Below are 18,651 nucleotides of genomic sequence, written 5' to 3'. Positions count from 1 at the left end.
TCGTGTTATTGGCCGAGGAAGCCGGCGTACAGCTTCCAGGTCATGTGGCCAGCATGACAAAGCCGCTTCTGGAGAACCAGAGCAGCACATGGAAACGCCGTTTACCTTCCCGCTTGGAGCGGTTCCTATTTATCTACTTGCATTTTGACGTGCTTTCGAACTGCTAGGTTGGCAGGAGCTGGGACCGAGCAATGGGAGCTCACCCCATCACAGGGATTCGAACTGCTGACCTTCTGATCAGCAAGCCCTAGGCTCAGTGGTTTAACCCACAGCGCCACCCTGTGTATACCAAGTCCTTAGCTTTCAATGGGTATGGTTAAAATGGAATTAACCCACCATTTCTCATTGACTGGCTGGTTGCAAAGAATAATTAGGAATTCACACATCAATCCAAAGGTATGCACCCTTTGTGGAAAAATCTGAATCAAATAGTTTTCTTCTTCAGACTCGCATATATGTAATTTAAAAAATATACATCAGTGAGACAAAATACACATCCAGGGAACACATTGCAGCAATAGGAATGGCGCTGTCATCTTTGAGATTTCTGGTCTTCCTCTGAACCTCCTGAAGACATGCACAACAGTTCTGAGGGTTCTCCTCCTCGTGTCTGGAAGAGTTGAGATTCTAGCCCAGAGTGTGGCGCTATAGGAGAGTCCCGATTCTAGTCCACGGTGTGGTGCAGCCCTGACGTGTCATTGGTCAGCACACTTGAATTGCTGGAGAGCGGTTCTCTGGTTCTCCTGCTGAAGGCTACTGGGCTACGGAAGCTGCCACGCACTTTCAAGGAGCCTGTGGAAGAGCTGGCGTGGATATCGCTGGCAACAAGGCAGTTTCGGGGGCCACGCACCCCAGCCTGGATGCAGCAGCAGCAGAGGAGCTCCACGACAGCCCTCCTCACCTCCTTGCTCCCCAAGGAGTAGATGATGGGATTGATGAGCGAGTTGGCCACGGCCAAGGTCAAGATCCAGCCAAAGACTTTATGGGGAGCCCAGGCTGTGCTCCCCCAAAAGGTATCTATCAGGAGGAGGATGAAGAGAGGGGTCCAGCAGATTAGGAAGGTGCAGAGGATCACCAATACCGTCTTCAGCAGCCGCAGAGACCTCTTCCGGCTGCACCGGGAAAAGGTCTGCTGGGCGCTTTTCCGGACCCAGCAGTAGATGGAGGCGTAGAGGCCCACGACGCCCACGAGGATGATGCTGAACATGATCACGGCGAAGAGGATGTAGTTCTTGTCGTAGAGGGGCAGGAGCGTGGAGCAACGGGAGACGTTGCAGATGCAATTCCAGCCCAGCAAGGGGAGGAGGCCAATGAGGATGGCCAGGCTCCAGCAGAAGGCGAGGAGAGCCCTCAGGCGGGCGGTCTTGCTGGACTCCTTCTCGGCGATGGGCTTCACCATGGCGCTGTAGCGCTCCACGGCCGTCACCAGCAGGCTGAAGGTGGAGGCCGCCAGGGCGACAAAGAGGACCCCCTCGCGGAGGAACCACATGGCGGGCGACAGCTGGAAGGTCCGGCTCCCCGACAAGCAGAGGTTGAGCAAGTAGGCCGTACCGGCTAAGAGGTCACTGAGGGTGATGCTGGCCAGGCAAGAGTAGACCCAGCGGCGGGCGCGCACTTTGCGGATGATGGCCACCAGCACCACCAGGTTCTCCAGGATGATGAGGCAGCTGGCAGCAACGATGATCATCTTTAGGACACTCATCTGGTCTTCCTGGGGACGGCGATTCTGCATCCTCCCTGTGAAGTTGTAATGGTACAGGATGATGTTGACATGGTTTGCGTCCGCCGTTGGGTAGCAGAGTTCTGGGCGGTGGGCCGAGGCAAGTCGGGGCTCTGGGACAGACGTGGGTTGGGCCGTCCAAGGGGAGGGCGAGGAGGTGGAGACGAAGCGCTCCATGTCAGTCATCTTCTAGATGGAGATGGGAGGACCTCAATTGCTGGGTGGATCAGTACGGAAACAAAACTGGGCCTATTCTTGGGAAGACTTGTTTGAGACAATCACAGGAGCACTCTCGGCCTTCGATGGAGGCAAAGCGATATCCACTGCTTAGGATCTCACAATAATGGACACAAGGTCAAAAGGTGAAACAGTCAAAAGTCTGTGCGTCTTCTTGAGCAGATGGTTGCCCAACAAGCTCTCAAATGTGAGAAGAACCAGCAGCTCTTTCGGCCTTTGCACCCGGTTGGGAAGCAAGCAGGGGTAACCTCACTATGGCTGCCGAAATTTCACCAGAGCCCCACCCGTGGTCCATGGCCGGTCCAGAGTGGTGTCCAGAGTTCCATCTTGGCCAAATTTCTGCAAAATTAAGAGAAGAAAAGAGAGTCAACGAGGAGAGGTTGTTGAACTGAGAAAGAGGTCACCTGAGGGCATGTTTCCTGTTTTTTAAAGGATGTGCTCCCTCTTTGTAGCAGTTCCTGGTACAGTATTGCCTTTTTTTAGGGGGCGTGTTCTGGTGGCATCATTTCAGAGCAGAGCACAACACGTTTTCTGTTCTTACTCGTCTGTCAATCAGTGCATGGTGCTGGATGAAGAGGAATAGGTTTTGAGGAAGTTCCTTTGCTGCTGCGGAAGGGGTGGGGGGAAGAAAGGATATTGCTTTGTTGAGAGGAATGCACACACATACCCCAAAAAAACCCACTGTGGAGAAACAACAATTGCTCACCTGACCTTTAGTTCCCCATGCATTTTTGACATTTTATTGGTTTACGGAGTCTATTAATCAAATAAGTCTCTAAGTGACTTACATAAGACGGTATACAGTATTCATTTTTTTACTTATTTCCTTGACGTAGGCTTACATGGGGTTTGTTGCTTTAAGTAGATCCATTCAGTATGGGGTGGCACTCAGCTAAGTCTTGCTCAGTGTATACCCATTGAAATGAATAGAACTAACGTGGTCATATTCATTAACGGGCAGACCTGTGGTGTGTAAGCGCTGCAGCATTTCTCTGCAGACGCCACTCGAGTTATTGTTCCTGCCTTATATTGTTCTCTTAGTGCTGAAGTTATTTGATAAATGCAGTTGCTTAAATGGTAAATTCAGACTTTTCTCAGCCTCCGCGGACATGGAGCAATGGATTCAAACTACAAGAAAGAAGATTCCACCTAAACATTAGGAAGAACTTCCTGACAGTAAGAGCTGTTTGGCAGTGGAATTTGCTACCAAGGAGTGTGGTGGAGTCTCCTTCTTTGGAGGTCTTTAAGCAGAGGCTTGACAGGCATATGTCAAGAATGCTTTGATGGTGTTTCCTGCTCGGCAGGGGGTTGGACTGGATGGCCCTTGTGGTCTCTTCCAACTCTATGATTCTATGATTCCTTGGCTGAAAGGCATTGGCTGAAAGGCAGCCTGGTCTAATTTTTTTTTATGTCCAAATTGTTTAATTAAAACAAAACCCCACCCATGGAAAGAAAGAGTGTGTTTGAGTGTGCATGAGAGACCAGACGCAAGCGGGACCTGAAAGCTTCCTGCGTCCTTAATCTGCCCTCACAAACACCCAGAACAGAGAACTTTGACGGCAGCACGTGCCTCTTTCTGCTCCCGGGTTAAGGTCACCACAAAGGAATGTCTAGGCACCATATTCTTCACAGTGAATATTATTATTCGTTTCATTTCTATACTGCTTTATATTTTAAATGAGAAAAAATCTCATTAAAACATCAAATAAAACAATCCAGAATAAAAACAAATTCAAGCTTCAAGGAAAATATTTCAGATCTTTCTTTAAGTGACATTTTGCTTCCCCCATATTTATTTGCCTACTGGTACAATTTATAGAGCTGCTCCAGAGCAGAAGGGCTCTAGGAAGACAGGCTGGTGTAGCAGTTAGAGCAGGCATCCCCAAACTGCGGCCCTCCAGATGTTTTGGCCTACAACTCCCATGATCCCTAGCTAACAGGACCAGTGGTCAGGGATGATGGGAATTGTAGTCCAAAACATCTGGAAGGCCGAAGTTTGGGGGTGCCTGGGTTAGGGGGTCAGACTAGGACCTGGGAGATCAGGGTTTGAATCCCCACTCTGTCGGTGACCTTGGGACTCAGCCACAGCATCCTAACCTCCCTCACAGGTTTGTTGTAGGTATTAACTGAGGAGAGGAGGGGACCATGTTCTCCTTGGAGTAAAATTGGGATATAAGCACAATAAATAAGCTCATCTGCTTACTTGCTTAAGACAGCTGGAGGGGCCAGCCAGGTGGAGACGTCAGTTGCCAGCCTGGTGTCCAGAGATCTCCATGTGGTCACAGTTGCCCTTACGCCAGTCGCAAAATGTGCCTGTTGCCCGGGGGATTTCTAACACTGACAGTGGGGGGAAGGTGGGGGATGTGATATAAATGGGGTGTGTGGAAAGGGGGCTGTCACCCCCTCTCCACAAACCAGCACCTTCCATCAAATGGTAGGGCCAGCACTAGTTGAGAGAGAGATCATTTGGGTTCCGCCACAAGACGCTCTATTGCACATCCCAGAATCCTTTGCAACATGATGAGGTTCTGTAACACAGAATGGGGAGCCTGCGACCACCTCCAGGTGTGGTCAGATGCAACAGACCTCGTCCCATTGCCTGCTGGGAGATGGAGTTCCACAAGCAGCTGGAGGGGGCCATGGGCTCAAAGCTTGCTGGGTGACCGTGGGCCAGTAGCACCCTTGGCCTCGCCTGCCCTGCCCCACAGGGCTGTTGTGAAGATAAAAGCAAAGGGAAAGGAATCACGGCACCCGCATGCTCCACCTGTATACGCCAGCCTAAGCTCCTTAGAGATATTTGCGGGGTTTTGTTTGTTAAAAAAAGAAGTCACGTCCTGTTTCTCAACATCTTGCATTGCAATGTCCTTTACGGTTTGCGTATTGCAACTTTTGCAAGTCTTCATTGAGACTCTAGGTGCCGGGAAGGGAAAAAAACACAACAGCAGAAACCCATGTGCGTCATCCCGGTTCTCGGATCATAGTGTTGAAATGAAGAAGAAAAGGCCTTAAACAAATTAACGGATCGTAGGTGGATGTGGAAAGCCTGGAAACCCAGCAGAGAGATGGAGAGAAGAGGGCAAGTGAAGGGGGAAATAATAGATCTGAACTTGGACCACAGAAGGTGCAGGCAAGGAACCCTGGGAGATAGGGAACGGCCTTGCAGCGGGTCAATCTGAACGATGCTTCTTCTCCTGGAGCAACGGCTCTCAAACTTCTTCAGGCCACCATGCTCCCATAAACTCACCCCCCAGCACCCACAACCCCACCCTATAAAAGAGCAGTCAACACAACCCATAATCTCATAGAATCGTAGAGTTGGAAGGGACCCCGAGGGTCATCTAGCCCAACCCCCTGCAATGCAGGAATATGCAGCGGTCCCTTACAAGGGATCAAACCAGCAATCAACCTTGCCTTTGCCCACACCATGCTCTAGCCAACTGAGATAACACAATGACATTTGGAACAGTTACAGTTCAGTGCACATTTATTCAAAACCCAATTAGAATTGCTCGGTTTCAGAAATTCAACAAAGTTGATTCAGAGACCAGCTTTTCAAAGTTGGATAGACATTTAATAAAACTTCCAGCCCTCCATGCTGCTCCCTGCCCCACCCCACCCCCCAGGACAGTACCACCCTCCTTGGGAACCTCTGCCCTAAAGTAAGACTCTAGTCCTCGTGATTCTCGAAAAAGGATGGTTTCAGACTGGAACCCAGGAAGCTGCCCTGTTCTGACAATAGAATCATAGAATCATAGAGTTGGAAGAGACCACAAGGGCCATCCAGTCCAACCCCCTGCCAAGCAGGAAACACCATCAAAGCATTCTTGACATATGCCTGTCAAGCCTCTGCTTAAAGACCTCCAAAGAAGGAGACTCCACCACACTCCTTGGTAGCAAATTCCACTGCCGAACAGCTCTTACTGTCAGGAAGTTCTTCCTAATGTTTAGGTGGAATCTTCTTTCTTGTAGCTTGAATCCACTGCTCCGTGTCAGCTTCTCTGGAGCAGCAGAAAACAACCTTTCTCCCTCCTCTATATGACATCCTTTTATATATTTGAACATGGCTATCATATCACCCCTTACCTTCTCTTCTCCAGGCTAAACATAACCCGCTCCCTAAGCCGTTCCTCATAAGGCATCGTTTCCAGGCCTTTGACCATTTTGGTTGCCCTCTTCTGGACACGCTCCAGCTTGTCAGTATCCTTCTTGAACTGTGGTGCCCAGAACTGGACACAGTACTCCAGGTGAGGTCTGACCAGAGCAGAATACAGTGGTACTATTACTTCCCTTGATTACTTCCCTTCACTCAGTATTGTCTACAGCGGCTGGCTGTGGCCCTCCAGAGTTTCAGGCAGGGGACATTCCCAGCCCTTCCTGGAGATGCACAGGATTGAACCTGGGACCTTCTGCATGCAAAGCAGCTGCTCTGCCACAGAGCTCAGTGCAAGAGCAGGTGCCCTGCATGCAGAAGGTCCAAGGGTCTCCCTTTATCAAAGAATCACTACAGAAGGATATTATCTGAGCCATTGTGAGGCAGCTTTCTGCATTTCCTATTTTAATAGGACCCTGAGGACTGGGATCCTTCTTTTTTCAGGGAAAGGAATCGTAGAGTTGGGAGGGACCCCAAGGATACCCTAGTCCAACATTCTGCAACACAGGAATATTTCACCCCGTGTGGGGCTCAAACCCACGTTCTACCTCCTGAGCTGTAGCCCTTGCATAAATCCCCACATCCCATCCCTGGCAACTCCAGGATCAAACAGCAAACAAACCTCCTCAACTAGAGGGGATCCTGGAGAGCCACTGCCAGTCCGAGTAAGCAATACTGGTCTAGATGCAGAATCTGTCCTGAAAGAAGGCATCCTCTGAAGTCACCAGGACTGCAGAAACACCATGCATTCAAAGCACGCACCCCTGGAAGAATGCTGGGAACTGCAGTTCGGTTCAGAGTGTTGGGAATCGTAACTCTGCGAAGGCGAGGCTACAGTTCTTGGTTGGGCGGAATGTGCTTTAAATGCATGGTGTGCGCAATTGAGAAAGCAGGAGCTTACCGGGCGTGTGGACAGGTGGATAACTATGAATGGAAAGATGGATAGGAGGAAAGTTAAGCAGCTGCCAGGCTCCCCTCTCTTCCAGGCTCACCTTCTCTGATGGATTTGGCCCCTAAGCGCTGGTAGTGGCTGCAGCACACTCTCCCGGCACAAGTGAGGTGACCAAATTGTTGCGGTTGCTTTTTGTATTTTTGCTGGGGGGAAACAACACACAGGCCCTAAAAAACACGGTGGCATATGCCCTACCCAGCAAAACAAGAGGAAGGGGATGTTGCTACACACCCAGAACTGAGAAACCACATTTTGGCTTCTGCAGGATGGACCCACCCTAGCGAGAAACAGGGCGGTGGTTGTTGGAACTGTCACAAAAACTTTCAGGTCTGATCGACCTCCCTTTGCTCAAGAACTTGTTGAGCGTGGAGACTGTTTATTCACAGGGATGGCTAAGCAATTACTCCTTTAAAAGCCCCAGAAGACTGGAGCCTTATAATAGCTGAGACTTACATAATTTAATGGAGGTTCCTTGGGGCAGGGAGCTGTCACCTCGTCTACTCTATGCTTCGGAAAGTTGCCTGTCTGTCTGTCTGTCTGTCCGCTCTTCATTTGGAGACCTCTTAAGATACCAAATTTTGCATGGTGGTTCCTGAGATCAAGGAGAGGCTTTTGTCTACTTTTTGAATGTACTTTCAAAACTGTACTGATTTGAACCAACGTTGTTCTAAATATCACTGATGTTTTTAGTTTAGCTAGGCAAACATTGTGCAATAATCACAGATGGTACAATAATCACAGATGACACCCCCCCCCTCCCAAACTCACTGTCCCCAGGAGGTGATGTGGGTCCTTTTCCCCTCTTGAACAGTACATAGAGCTGAAGAAGAATGTTGAAAGAGTGCCGCTCCTTCCCATTTTGGCTGTGCGCAAAACCACACATCTAAAGCACATCTAAAGTGTGTACATTTCCCCCCAGCATCCTGGATGCTGTAGTTTTCCTTCCCCCTCCTCCTTGCAGGCCTACGATTCCCATCACAAGCTACAGCTTCCATGAGTCTTTGGAGGAAGTCATGTGCTTGAAATACATGATGGAAGCATGTGAACACCAGGAGACCCTTCTGGATCAGGCCAGTGGCCCCTCCAGCCCAGCATCCTGTTCTCACGGTGGCCAAACAGACGACCCCAATGGGAAGCCGGCAGGGAGGGTTCAAGCACAAGAGACCTCCCTGGTCCTGTGGCTGCCAGCAACTGGTTTCAGAAGCATTGCTGTTTCTGGCCATGGAGGGGCAGCATAGCGACTGTGGCTACTGGCCGTTAGTAGCCTTATCCCTTATGGCATGTTTGCAGCCTCTCTCCTTCAACTCTGATTTTCAAGGATTGGATTAATTCCACTGGACCAAATTTCTACCTGAACCCCCTTGGAAAATCTCTCACTTTCTTTGTGGATTTGTAGATTAGTGTGGTGTGTGTGTGTGCTCCAGGGGGGTGGGATGGGGGAAGAGAAGTGAGCAGAGGGGGTGGTACCCACGGCACTCGCTTGAAAATCCAAAAGTGTCCACAGTAAGCAAGATTCTAGCACTGCAAGAGCTTCAGGTTTCTATTTACACACACACACACACACACACACTGCCCAAGCAAGCAAGAGACATGGATAGAGATGAAGGGCACCCATCAGCCAGGCAAAAGCTCTTGAGAAAGGCCATTGATAGGTGTGATCTGCGGAGAGTCCTGAGGACAAGTTGAAGATTTCTGGAGAGCTGTATTTAGTCCTCAAGTGTCACGGACTGGTTGGATGCAGAGGAATGGGGGGAGGAACTAGCTGGGGAACTCCCCCCCCCCCAAGTCAAGAAGACTCAGAGCCTGGGACTGATGGTGGGACAATGATGAGTGATCAGAGGGAGAAGACTGAATCATAGAATCATAGAGTTGGAAGAGACCACAAGGGCCATCCAGTCCAACCCCCTGCCAAGCAGGAAACACCATGAAAGCATTCTTGACATACGCCTGTCAAGCCTCTGCTTAAAGACCTCCAAAGAAGGAGACTCCACCACACTCCTTGGCAGCAAATTCCACTGCCGAACAGCTCTTACTGTCAGGAAGTTCTTCCTAATGTTTAGGTGGAATCTTCTTTCTTGTAGCTTGAATCCATTGCTCCGTGTCTGCTTCTCTGGAGCAGCAGAAAACAACCTTTCACCCTCCTCTATATGACATCCTTTAACATATTTGAACATGGCTATCATATCACCCCTTAACCTTCTCTTCTCCAGGGGTTTGATTTAGATTGTATCTTACTGGCCCAGTGGTTTTTCCTACTTTCTTCAGTTTAAGCTGGAATTTTGCGATAAGAAGCTGATGGTCTGAGCCACAGTCAGCTTCAGGTCTTGTTTTTGCTGACTGTATAGAGCTTCTCCATCTTTGGCTGCAGAGAATATAATCAATCTGATTTCGATGCTGCCCATTTGGTGATATCCATGTGTAGAGTCGTCTCTTGTGTTGTTGGAAAAGAGTGTTTGTGATGACCAGCTTGTTCTCTTGACAGAACTCTACTAACCTTTGCCCTGCTTCGTTTTGAACTCCAAGGCCAAACCTGCCAGTTGTTCCTTTTATCTCTTGATTCCCTACTTTAGCATTCCAATCCCCTGTAATGAGAAGAACATTCTTCTTTGGTGTCATTTCTAGAAGGTGTTGTAAGTCTTCATAGAATTGGTCGATTTCAGTTTCTTCAGCACCGGTAGTTGGTGCATAAACTTGGATTACTCTGATGTTAAAAGGTCTGCCTTGGATTCGTATCGAGATCATTCTGTCATTTTTGAGATTGCTTCCTCCGCGATCTGCCGCCATTTCTCCGCCTCTTGCGCGCTCATCCCGGCAGCTCCAAAGTAGCCCCAAAAAAGATTCGGAGGTAGCTGTCACAGTGGCCTGAGTGGGCTACTTCAGAGTAACGACTCCACACAGCTCTGCATTTTATCCTTTTATTGGTGCTGTGTATTTACAGTGCTAAAGGCAGTGCTCTTTACAGAAAATGGCACATCTTGTCAGTCTTCTTCAGTACCTCCGAATGGAGGTTGGCGCGTTTTCCTCCAGCATAAAAGCTTGGGGAGACCCAGCCTCTTCCCACGACGTTTCTTGCGCAATTCCGGAGTCGGTGGGATCGGCCTTCCCCCCTTGCTCCCCCCTTCCTGTCCCACCTTGGGCAGTGGCTCTGCTACCTTGCCTGAGCCTCGGACACCACTTCCTGCTTCTCCACTTGAGTCGGAACTCTCCCTGCTTTCCCCAGCGCTCGGGGATGGGCTGGAGCTCAAGATGGGAGGGACCTCCCGATATCCCTCACATCCACCCCCCTCCCAGGCCCTCCTCCTCCCCTCCCTAGGGGCCCCCGAAGGTGCCGGGGACGACTGAAAACCTTAAAAATCCGTGTCGTCGGAGCCTGTGGGTGTGAAAACCTCCCCCCAATCCAGCGAGTGTCCTCCTTCCCCCTGCGAAGACGGAAAGCCCAAAAAGTCTGTGGCGTCGGAGCTGGTGGGAGTAAAAATCTGCTGCCAGTCCTCCCCTGCCTCTGACGTGGTGGACCTCGGAGAAACCCACACCTCTTCCTCAGGATCCTCAAACTCCGCTTCCCACCTCCATGGAGAACTACTCTCTGTGACCTCTTCCTCCGGCCCCTCCCCCTCTCCATCCCTTTCCTTGTGCCAGGGCTTGGGTCTGTGGGGGAAGAGGGCGTGGAATTCTTCCACTAAGAATTCCTCCTGAATTTCCGTGGCTGGTACCCATTCATTCTGGGACGGCGGGGCATCCTCCCACGCCATGAGGTACTCCAGGCCCCCCACCCCTCTTCGTGAATCAAGGATGGCCGTGGCTTCATTGAGTTGCTCCCTGCCTCCCCTCTCCCCCCCTCCCTCGGGGGGCTGTTCGTTGCCTTGGAACCGGCTGCTTTCCCTGTACGGCGACAGCAGCGATCTATGAAATACTGGGTGCACCCTCATGTCTTCTGGCAGTTCCAGCCTGAAGGCTACCGGGTTGACCTGTTGCGTGACCGTGAAGGGGCCCAACCTTCTGGGCGCCAGCTTTTTGCACCGCCCTCTGGTGGGAAGGCCCTCAGAGGACAACCAAACCTTGTCCCCCACCCTGATGACCTCCCCCGGTCGCCTGTGGTGATCTGCCCCCTTCTTGTACGCTTCCTTGGCCCTCTCCAAGTGCTCTCTGAGTTGCTGGTGCACCGTCTCCAGTTCCTCCGCCCAATCCTCTGCCTGTGGGCCCTCCTCCTCCCTCTCCCTCTCTGGGAAAGATCTGAGGTTGCGCCCGTAGTTGGCCTTAAAGGGCAACACCCCTGTGGAGACGTGCACTGCATTGTTGTAGGCAAATTCTGCCAGTGGCAGGCGATCCACCCAATCCGTTTGCCTCTGGCTGACGTAGCATCTCAGGTACTGCTGCAAAATGGCGTTGACCCTCTCCGCCTGTCCATTGGTCTGCGGATGCCGGGCCGTCGACAAGCTGACCTCCACCTGCAGGAGGTTCATGAGCCGCCGCCAGAACCTGGAAACAAATTGGCGGCCTCAGTCCCAAATAACCCTTAAGGGTAATCCATGCAGTCTGAATACATGGTCAACGAACAGTTTGGCCGTCTCTTCTGCAGAGACCGCCCTGGCACACGGTATAAAGTGGCACATTTTGGACATGAGGTCCACCACCACCAACACTGCGGTCTTGCCCCTGGAAGAAGGCAGGTCTGTGATGAAGTCCATGGACACTACTTCCCACGGCCTGTGCGGTGTGGCTAATAGCTCCAGCAACCCTGCTGGTGCTGCTCTGACTACCTTTGCTCGCTGGCAGGTGTCACAGCCCCTTACATAGTCCCGAACATCCTCCCGCACCCCTGGCCACCAGAAGTGTCTCATGACTAAGTGTGTGGTCTTGTCCCTTCCAAAATGACCCGCCGTTGGGTTGTCGTGCATCTGCTTGAGGACCTTACCTCTGAGCTGGGTGGTGGGCAGGTACAGGGCTCCCCTGTAAAAAAGCAACCCCCTTCGTTCTGCAAAGTCTTTTGCTTGCTCCCTCCCCCCTCGCAGATCTCTGAAGATGCGGGAGGCAAACTCATCTGCTGCCGTCAGTGCTGTGAGTTCCGCCTCGCTCACCACCACCGCTCCGCAGGACCATGCCGACGGGGGAAACAAGTGTCGGGGTGCTGGTGGCAACTCCTCCTCCATGTACTCCGGTTTGCGGGAGAGGGCATCTGCCCTGACATTCTGCTCCCCCCGGTATGTAGTGGATGGAGAAGTTGAAGTGCGAGAAGAACTCTGCCCACCGTTTCTGCCGCTGGTTGAGCACCCTGGCTGTTCTCCAGAACTCCAGGTTCTTGTGGTCCGTGCACACCTGAATGGGGTGCTTGGCGCCCAACAGGAAGTGTCTCCAGTGTCGAAACGCAGAATGGATCGCCAAAAGTTCCTTATCAAACACCGTGTAGTTGCGCTCTGGCTGGGTCAACTTTCTGGAGAAAAAGGCACAGGGTCTCCACTCTCTGTTGGCATCCAGTTGCAGTAAGACCGCGCCCACCGCTCAGTCCGACGCGTCGGTCTCGACACGTAGGGGCGCGTGCTGTACCACGTGGAACAGGTTCTGGTCTGAGGCGAACACCCTCTTGAGGCCTTCGAACGCTGCTTGCGCCTCCGGTGTCCACCTGAACTTCTGCTTGCCCCTCAGGCAGTCAGTGATGGGAGCTGTAACGCGAGAGAAGTTCTTGATGAACTTCCTGTAGAAGTTGGCGAAGCCTAGTAAGCGTTGGGCATCTTTGCGCGTCCTGAGGCTGTGCCAGTCCAGGATGGCCTGCACCTTGTCCTTGTCCATCGCTAGCCCCTTGTCTGACAGCTTGTAGCCCAGGAAGTCCACCTCCTTGGTGTGAAACTTGCACTTCTCCAGCTTCACATACAGGTGGTGCTCTTTCAGGCGCTGCAACACCTCCCTGACATCCTTCACATGCTGCACTGGGTCATTGGAGTAAATAAGGATGTCATCTAAAAAGACCAAGCAGTTCTTGAAGAGGAGGGACCCCAGTACATGATGCATGAAGGCCTGGAAGCATGCTGAGCCCCCTTGCAAACCGAAGGGCATCACCAGATATTCAAAAGAGCCCAGCGGCGTGAACATTGTGGTCTTCCACTCATCGCCTTCCCTGATCCTGATCAAGTTGTACGCCCCCCTCAGGTCGACCTTGGTGAAGATCTTGCTCCTGCGTGCCGCTGTCAGCAGGTCGTCCACTCTGGGCATTGGGAAAGTCACCGGTTCCGTCATGCTGTTCAGCCTTCTGAAATCAACCACCAGGCGGCGCTGTTGCGTGTCTTTCTTGTCCACCCAGAAGACCGGGCTCCCCCCTGCTGCCTTGCTTTCTCTGATGAACCCCCTCTTGAGGTTCTTGTCGATGAAGGCCCGCAGATCCTCCAGTTCCTGGTCTGACATGGAGTACAGCTTGGCTGGGGGTAGCGTGGCCCCTGGCACCAGGTTGATCTGGCAGTCAAACGACCTGTGGGGGGGGGGGTAGGTGGTCGGATTCCGCTTCGCTGAAGACCTCCTGTAGGTCCCAATATGGTTTGGGAATCGCCTCCCCCCCTTGATGTGCATGGTGGCCACCGTGGCTATCGGTGGCCCCTCCCCTGGTTGGCACTGCATGCAATGTTCCAGACAAAAGTCCGATCCAAACGTGATGCACCTCTGGTGCCAACTGATGGAGGGGTCATGGCGCGCCAGCCAGCTCATGCCCAAGACGATGGGGGGGTCTGAGATGGTGGTGACATTGAATGCCAGAGTCTCTGAGTGGCGTCCCACCGTCATTCTCATGGGGGGGGTCTGATGGGTGATGGCCCCTCCCAGCAACTCCCTGCCGTCAATGGTGGAGACGTGCAGGGGAAAGTCCAGCTGCAGAAGTTGGATCTGGTGCGCTTCTGCAAAGTTTCTGGAGAAAAAGTTCGCCGAGGCGCCCGAGTCGATTAAGGCTAAGACCGTCAGGGGATATCCATTAGGGAGCGTTAGCGTCACTTCTAGAACCAACCCTGCTCTGGGGGGGGTGGGCTGGCGCTGCTCCTCGCTGTGCGGGTGGGTGGGCTGGGGCTATTGTCTGCCGATTGCGCCTGGCTGCTGCCCCTTGTCTCCTGCAGCCAGGCTGTCTTGTTTCCCTGCTGTGGTGCTGAGTCAGTGGGGGAGGGCACAACCGTTCCCGCCTTCCCTTGCCATTCCCTGCGGTGGGGGCAGTTTCTGACGAGATGCTGAGGGGAGTTGCAGAGGAAGCAGTTCCCGCCCCTTCCCTTCTTGCGTCTTGGCGCCGCTGGGGTTTGAAAAGCCCGCGCGCGCTATCAATTTGCATGGGTTCCTGGTCTGCCCCGGCCCCAGGCGTGGCCTGGGATGGCTGTAGGGGGAGTGGCTTCTCCTGCGACCGTGGGAACCAAGGCCGTGTTGCGCGCGTTGTCTGCTTGTCGTTCCACCGAGATTCCTGCCTCAGCCCACCGCCAGAGCCGCTTTACTCAACTCATCCATATTATTGGGCTTCGGACCTCTCGAGAGCTCATCCTTCACATCAGGATGCAATCCCAAATAGAACGCAGCTTCCATCGGAGGCGAGTGAAGTTCCCACCCCAGCTTGTGCACCAGCATGGTGAATTTAGCCCAATATTCGCGAACTGTCATTTCCCCCTGGCGTAAATTATGAAGTTCCTCTTTGGTATGGTCCATATGACTGTCACTCGCATACATTACTTTTAAAGCTTCTAGAAATAATTTGACATTCTTCATGCAAGGGTTTTTTGCCGCGATTAACGGTCTGAGCCACTCCCTTGCTGCTCCGGTAAGATGCTCCACTATAAACGCTACTCTGTGTGCATCATCAGGGAATTCATCATTGTGCAGCTCAAGGGCGTATAATATCTCAGTCTCAAAGCCCTGGTATTCCCTTGGATCTCCGTTGAACTTGCTTACTAGGGTCCCCGCTCTCCTTCCCGGCAATACTTGGAGTTGCCCCCCCCCCCGCCGCCCTTGTTTTTCTCCGCATCCAACTTGTTTTGGAGCTCCACCGCTAGCGTTCTTAACTGCTGCTCTTTATCCTGTAGTGATCTCACCTGGTCAATGAGATTCTGCCTCTCCTCCTGGCTTTTCCGCGTTTCCTCTTTGGCCGCTTTTAATTCTCCCTGTGCCCGCACCGCCAGTTGCTGCAGCTCCTGCTGGGCTTCCTCCGCGATCTGCCGCCATTTCTCCGCCTCTTGCGCGCTCATCCCGGCAGCTCCAAAGTAGCCCCAAAAAAGATTCGGAGGTAGCTGTCACAGTGGCCTGAGTGGGCTACTTCAGAGTAACGACTCCACACAGCTCTGCATTTTATCCTTTTATTGGTGCTGTGTATTTACAGTGCTAAAGGCAGTGCTATTTACAGAAAATGGCACATCTTGTCAGTCTTCTTCAGTACCTCCGAATGGAGGTTGGCGCGTTTTCCTCCAGCATAAAAGCTTGGGGAGACCCAGCCTCTTCCCACGACGTTTCTTGCGCAATTCCGGAGTCGGTGGGATCGGCCTTCCCCCCTTGCTCCCCCCTTCCTGTCCCACCTTGGGCAGTGGCTCTGCTACCTTGCCTGAGCCTCGGACACCACTTCCTGCTTCTCCACTTGAGTCGGAACTCTCCCTGCTTTCCCCAGCGCTCGGGGATGGGCTGGAGCTCAAGATGGGAGGGACCTCCCGATATCCTCTGTCCCTCACACATCCCATTACAGCTTTTGCCACTCTTTTGTTGACTATGAGGGCCACTCCATTTCTTCTACGGGATTCTTGCCCACAGTAGTAGATATGATAGTCATCCGAACTGAATTCGTCCATTCCAATTCACTGATGCCCAGGATGTCAATATTTGTTCTTGCCATCTCATTTTTGACCACACCCAAATTACCTTCATCCATGGTTCTTACATTCCAGGTTCCTATTGGACTTTCCTTTCGCTTCCAGGCATATCCGCAACTGAGCGACCTTTCGGCTTTGGCCCAGCCGCTTCATCAGCTCTAAATCTACTTGTACTTGTCCTCCGCTCTTCCTCAGTAGCATGTTGGACGCCTTCCGACCTGAGGGGCTCATCTTCCAGCGTCATAACTTTTATATGCCTGTTGTCTTTGTCCATTGAGTTTTCTTGGCAGGGATACTGGAGTGGCTTGCCAGTTCCTTCTCCAGGTGGATCACGTTTCGTCAAAACTCTCCACTATGACCTGTCCATCTTGGGTGGCCCTGCATGGCATAGCTCATAGCTTCTCTGAGTTATTCAAGCCCCTTCGCCATGACAAGGCATTGATCCATGAAGGGATTTTATCCAATCTTATCCACCCACAACACAGGAGGTCAGTCTCCAGGTCTCACCGCAACACATGCCCTCTTTGAGGGAGGACACGATTTACCGTGCCAAGTCCACAGAGATTGTGTTTTTGCTAATAAATTGTTAACTCCAAGTTTGAACAGTGTGATTTGCTGCTAGCTGGCTTTTTGGCATGGAGGCTCCCTGGCTCCACTTCCCTATGTCCTCAGACAGCCCCTCCTCCCTCTAGGGGTGTGATGATGTCACAAAAGGCAGGTAAGGAAAGGGCCAGTTGGCTCCATTGCTACCCTTGTCAATCCTCCTGACTGACAGCTGAGATCAGTGGCTTCATCTCTCCCTCTCTTTCTGCTTTGGCTTGTTTTCGAATGCTGGCAAGTAGAGGTGTTGCTGGAGAGGTCTCTGGCTCAGCTCGGTGAGTGGCATTTCCAAACAGGACGAACAGAGAGGAGGAGCAATTCAGACCCTCTCCTCCAGCCACCTTCTCCCTCTCTTCCCGTCACTGGGCACCTGGATGAGGCCTTTGGGGGTGTTATCCTTCCACTGTCAGAGGCAGCAGGGCGACTGGGATCCCAAGTGGGGGCGGCTACTGTTCTGCTCAGGTCCTGCTTGTGTGGTTCCAATGGTGGCATCGAGTCGACCACTGTGAGAACAGGATGTTGGGCAGTTTGTTTTTAATATTGTGTTTTAATAGTTGCAACCCACACTGGGACCTTTGAGTGAAGGGTGGGGAATGCATTTTAATAGCAGGAGTAGAATCATAGAATTGTAAAGTTGGAAGGGAACTGGACGGTCATCTAGTCCAACCCCCCTGCAATGCAGGAATGCTGCACATTTTGGCAAAGCAATTTCCCCTAGCTCAGTGCATTTTTGCACGTTGTGTTCCGTATGAGATGCATCTGTAGGCAAACTTTACCCATATCCATGCATTTTTATTTTTTTTTAAAGACATTTTATTAAGTTTTCCAATTAAACACATTTAAGAAATAACAAAACAAAACAAACAACAACAAACACAAAAAAAATTTCTTTTAAGCATCTTCTCAATTATTACAATTCTCTTTGCTCTGCCGAGCTTTGACTTCCCTCCCTCCCCCCCAGTCGTTTTTTTTGTCCATTCCTGTCTTACAGTTTCTTCGTTCCTTCTATCTAAAGTCAATTCGTCGGATCTATTTCAATCCTGCGAGTGTCTTTAAACTTCTACAGTTCTTTTCCATATAGTCCACAAATTTACTCCAATCCTTTTGGAACCTTGACTCTCCCTGATTTCGGATCCTGCTAGTCAGTCTTGCTAATTCTGCATAGTCCATCATTTTTGTCTGCCACTCTTCAATCGTCGGTAGCTCCTGAGTTTTCCATTTTGGGGCTAATAAAGTTCTAGCCGCGGTTGTCGCACCATGCATTTTTGTTCACGTTACTTAGGATGAGAAAAAGACACCCAAGTTCAGAGGGGTGCAAATTTCAAAGGATAGCTTTATTTCATTCTTTCCGAAAGTGCAAATTAGGTCAGGTTAACCATTCAAGGCGAACCAAATCAGATTTCTCCCCCACCCCCAGTCCCTAGTGACTGATGCTAGAAGAAATCAATACTGCGTTTTGTGTGTGTGGCTCAGAACACGGACACTTCTCAGCCTTCCTTGTCCTTTTGCAGGATCCCCAAGGCGTCTCTCTCCCTGTGCTCTTGGGGTACTTGCAAAAGTCACATGCTTGGGCCAGGACACAGGTGCTACTGACGCAACAGACTAATGCTGTTATTCTACGAGGGGAAGGAGCAGAGGGGTGGTGGCCCATGATCTCTAGCAGATAAAGATGCTCCTTTCTCAGAAGATCTGCAATTGATGACGCAGCTACAGGGCAACAGCCTTAGATCTTTCTTCAAAAAAAGGAAGTCAACATGTGCCAGCAGCCAAACAGGTGTACATTGCAGATGTTGTGAGCCATATGTTTTACCAAGCATCAGTCTGGTTCACTGGGCTTCAGTTTTATTTAGAAGGAACCAAGGACAGGGACCATAGCTGCCAAGTACCCCGTTTTCCCCGGGAAACCCCAGTTTTTACTTACCTTTTCCCGGTGGTCCCCCGTATCACTTCGTCTCCTGTTTTTCTCCGTTATTTTCTCCTGCCAGCGGCCATTTTTTTCCTTTCCGATTTGCCCTTCTGTGGGCACCAAAAATGGCCGCCGGCGGCTTCAAAAGTCGCATCCACGCATGTCCGGAAGTGCATAGACGCAACTTCCGGTGTTGGCGGTGGCCATTTTTGGTGCCCATAGATGGGCGGAGCGACATCGGAAGTTGCGTCGACACACTTCCTGACATGTGTACAAGCG

General features: G+C 51.5%; 1 protein-coding gene across 1 annotated transcript; it reads right to left on the bottom strand.

Annotated features, from left to right (window-relative positions):
* Positions 1 to 434: 434 nt before the first annotated feature.
* Positions 435 to 7,155, bottom strand: S1PR4 (sphingosine-1-phosphate receptor 4). The gene is made up of 2 exons (XM_035120849.2): positions 7,100 to 7,155; positions 435 to 2,296 (listed from the first exon to the last, which is right to left on the bottom strand). The coding sequence occupies exon 2, from the start codon at positions 1,904 to 1,906 to the stop codon at positions 665 to 667; it is 1,242 nt and encodes a 413-aa protein (XP_034976740.1). The 5' UTR covers positions 1,907 to 2,296; positions 7,100 to 7,155; the 3' UTR covers positions 435 to 664.
* Between the last annotated feature and the right edge of the window lie 11,496 nt (positions 7,156 to 18,651).

Source organism: Zootoca vivipara, chromosome 6 (assembly GCF_963506605.1).
Source record: "Zootoca vivipara chromosome 6, rZooViv1.1, whole genome shotgun sequence".
Lineage (NCBI taxonomy): Eukaryota > Metazoa > Chordata > Lepidosauria > Squamata > Lacertidae > Zootoca > Zootoca vivipara.
The sequence above is the reverse complement of the archived record's forward strand: the minus strand, read 5'-3'. Positions and strand labels throughout refer to the sequence as shown.

What these genes read in the sequence shown, in the direction of transcription:
- S1PR4 (XM_035120849.2), bottom strand. Translation starts at nt 1,906, where the DNA reads ATGACTGACATGGAGCGCTTCGTCTCCACCTCCTCGCCCTCCCCTTGG.